Raw genomic sequence first — 861 nt, forward strand, 5'->3', positions numbered from 1 at the left:
TTAATGGTTACTTGGGCAGTATGCACCCTCACAGTCTACCAATATCTCATCCATGATACGCTGATAAATTTCTGGTGCGGATACAAGTCCAAAAGGCAAGCGTTTGAACCTGTATAATCCCCGGTGGGTAATGAAGGTCATGATATCTCTCGAATCTTCTTCAAGTTCCAATAAGAAGAAAGCATCCATTACATCCAGGACGCTCCATACTCTGCCCTTGCCGACTTTCGCAATAACCTCCTCAATAACCGGCATTGGATGACGGTCTCGAACCACTGCCTGATTAACGCGTCTCAAGTCGATACACAACCTTATTGTACCATTTGCTTTGGTCGCTACCACCAGTGGGGATACCCACGTCGCAGGGCCACGTTTAACCTCAATGATATCACGTGGTAGTAACTCTTCCAATTTTTCGTTAATGGCGCTCTCCAAATGGATGGGTATACGTCGAAGAGGTTGAAACACTGGTTTCACATTGGGATCCATTTCAATACGAACTTTGACTCCAGAAATTTTAGAAAATGGTGAACGTTGCAATTCTTCGGTATCCGTGATTGCATTCACTCCCAAACCGATCTTGAGGATGCCCAGTCTCTTAGATGTAACATCTCCGAGTAAGTTCCTTTGCCCGCCGTCGACAACGAAGAAAATCGCATTAGCTGATTGTTTTCCTATTTCAACTTTGGCTTCAAAAGTACCAAGAATATGAAGCGGTTTCGTACTTCCGTAGGCCTTAAGAATCTTGTCGGAACCCTTTTTGCAATTTGACACAACGACCCGTTGATCTTTCATCTGCTTCCATGTTTCAGTAGTTATCAAATTCAGCTCAGACCCCGAGTCGATGAAGACTTCCACCAT

General features: G+C 44.4%; 1 protein-coding gene across 1 annotated transcript; it reads right to left on the reverse strand.

The window, feature by feature from the left end:
* On the reverse strand, nt 1-861 carry LOC129760043 (uncharacterized protein K02A2.6-like). The gene has a single exon (XM_055757624.1). It carries the CDS (start codon nt 859-861, stop codon nt 1-3), a length of 861 nt encoding a protein of 286 aa, XP_055613599.1.

Source organism: Uranotaenia lowii, chromosome 1, assembly GCF_029784155.1.
Source record: "Uranotaenia lowii strain MFRU-FL chromosome 1, ASM2978415v1, whole genome shotgun sequence".
NCBI lineage: Eukaryota > Metazoa > Arthropoda > Insecta > Diptera > Culicidae > Uranotaenia > Uranotaenia lowii.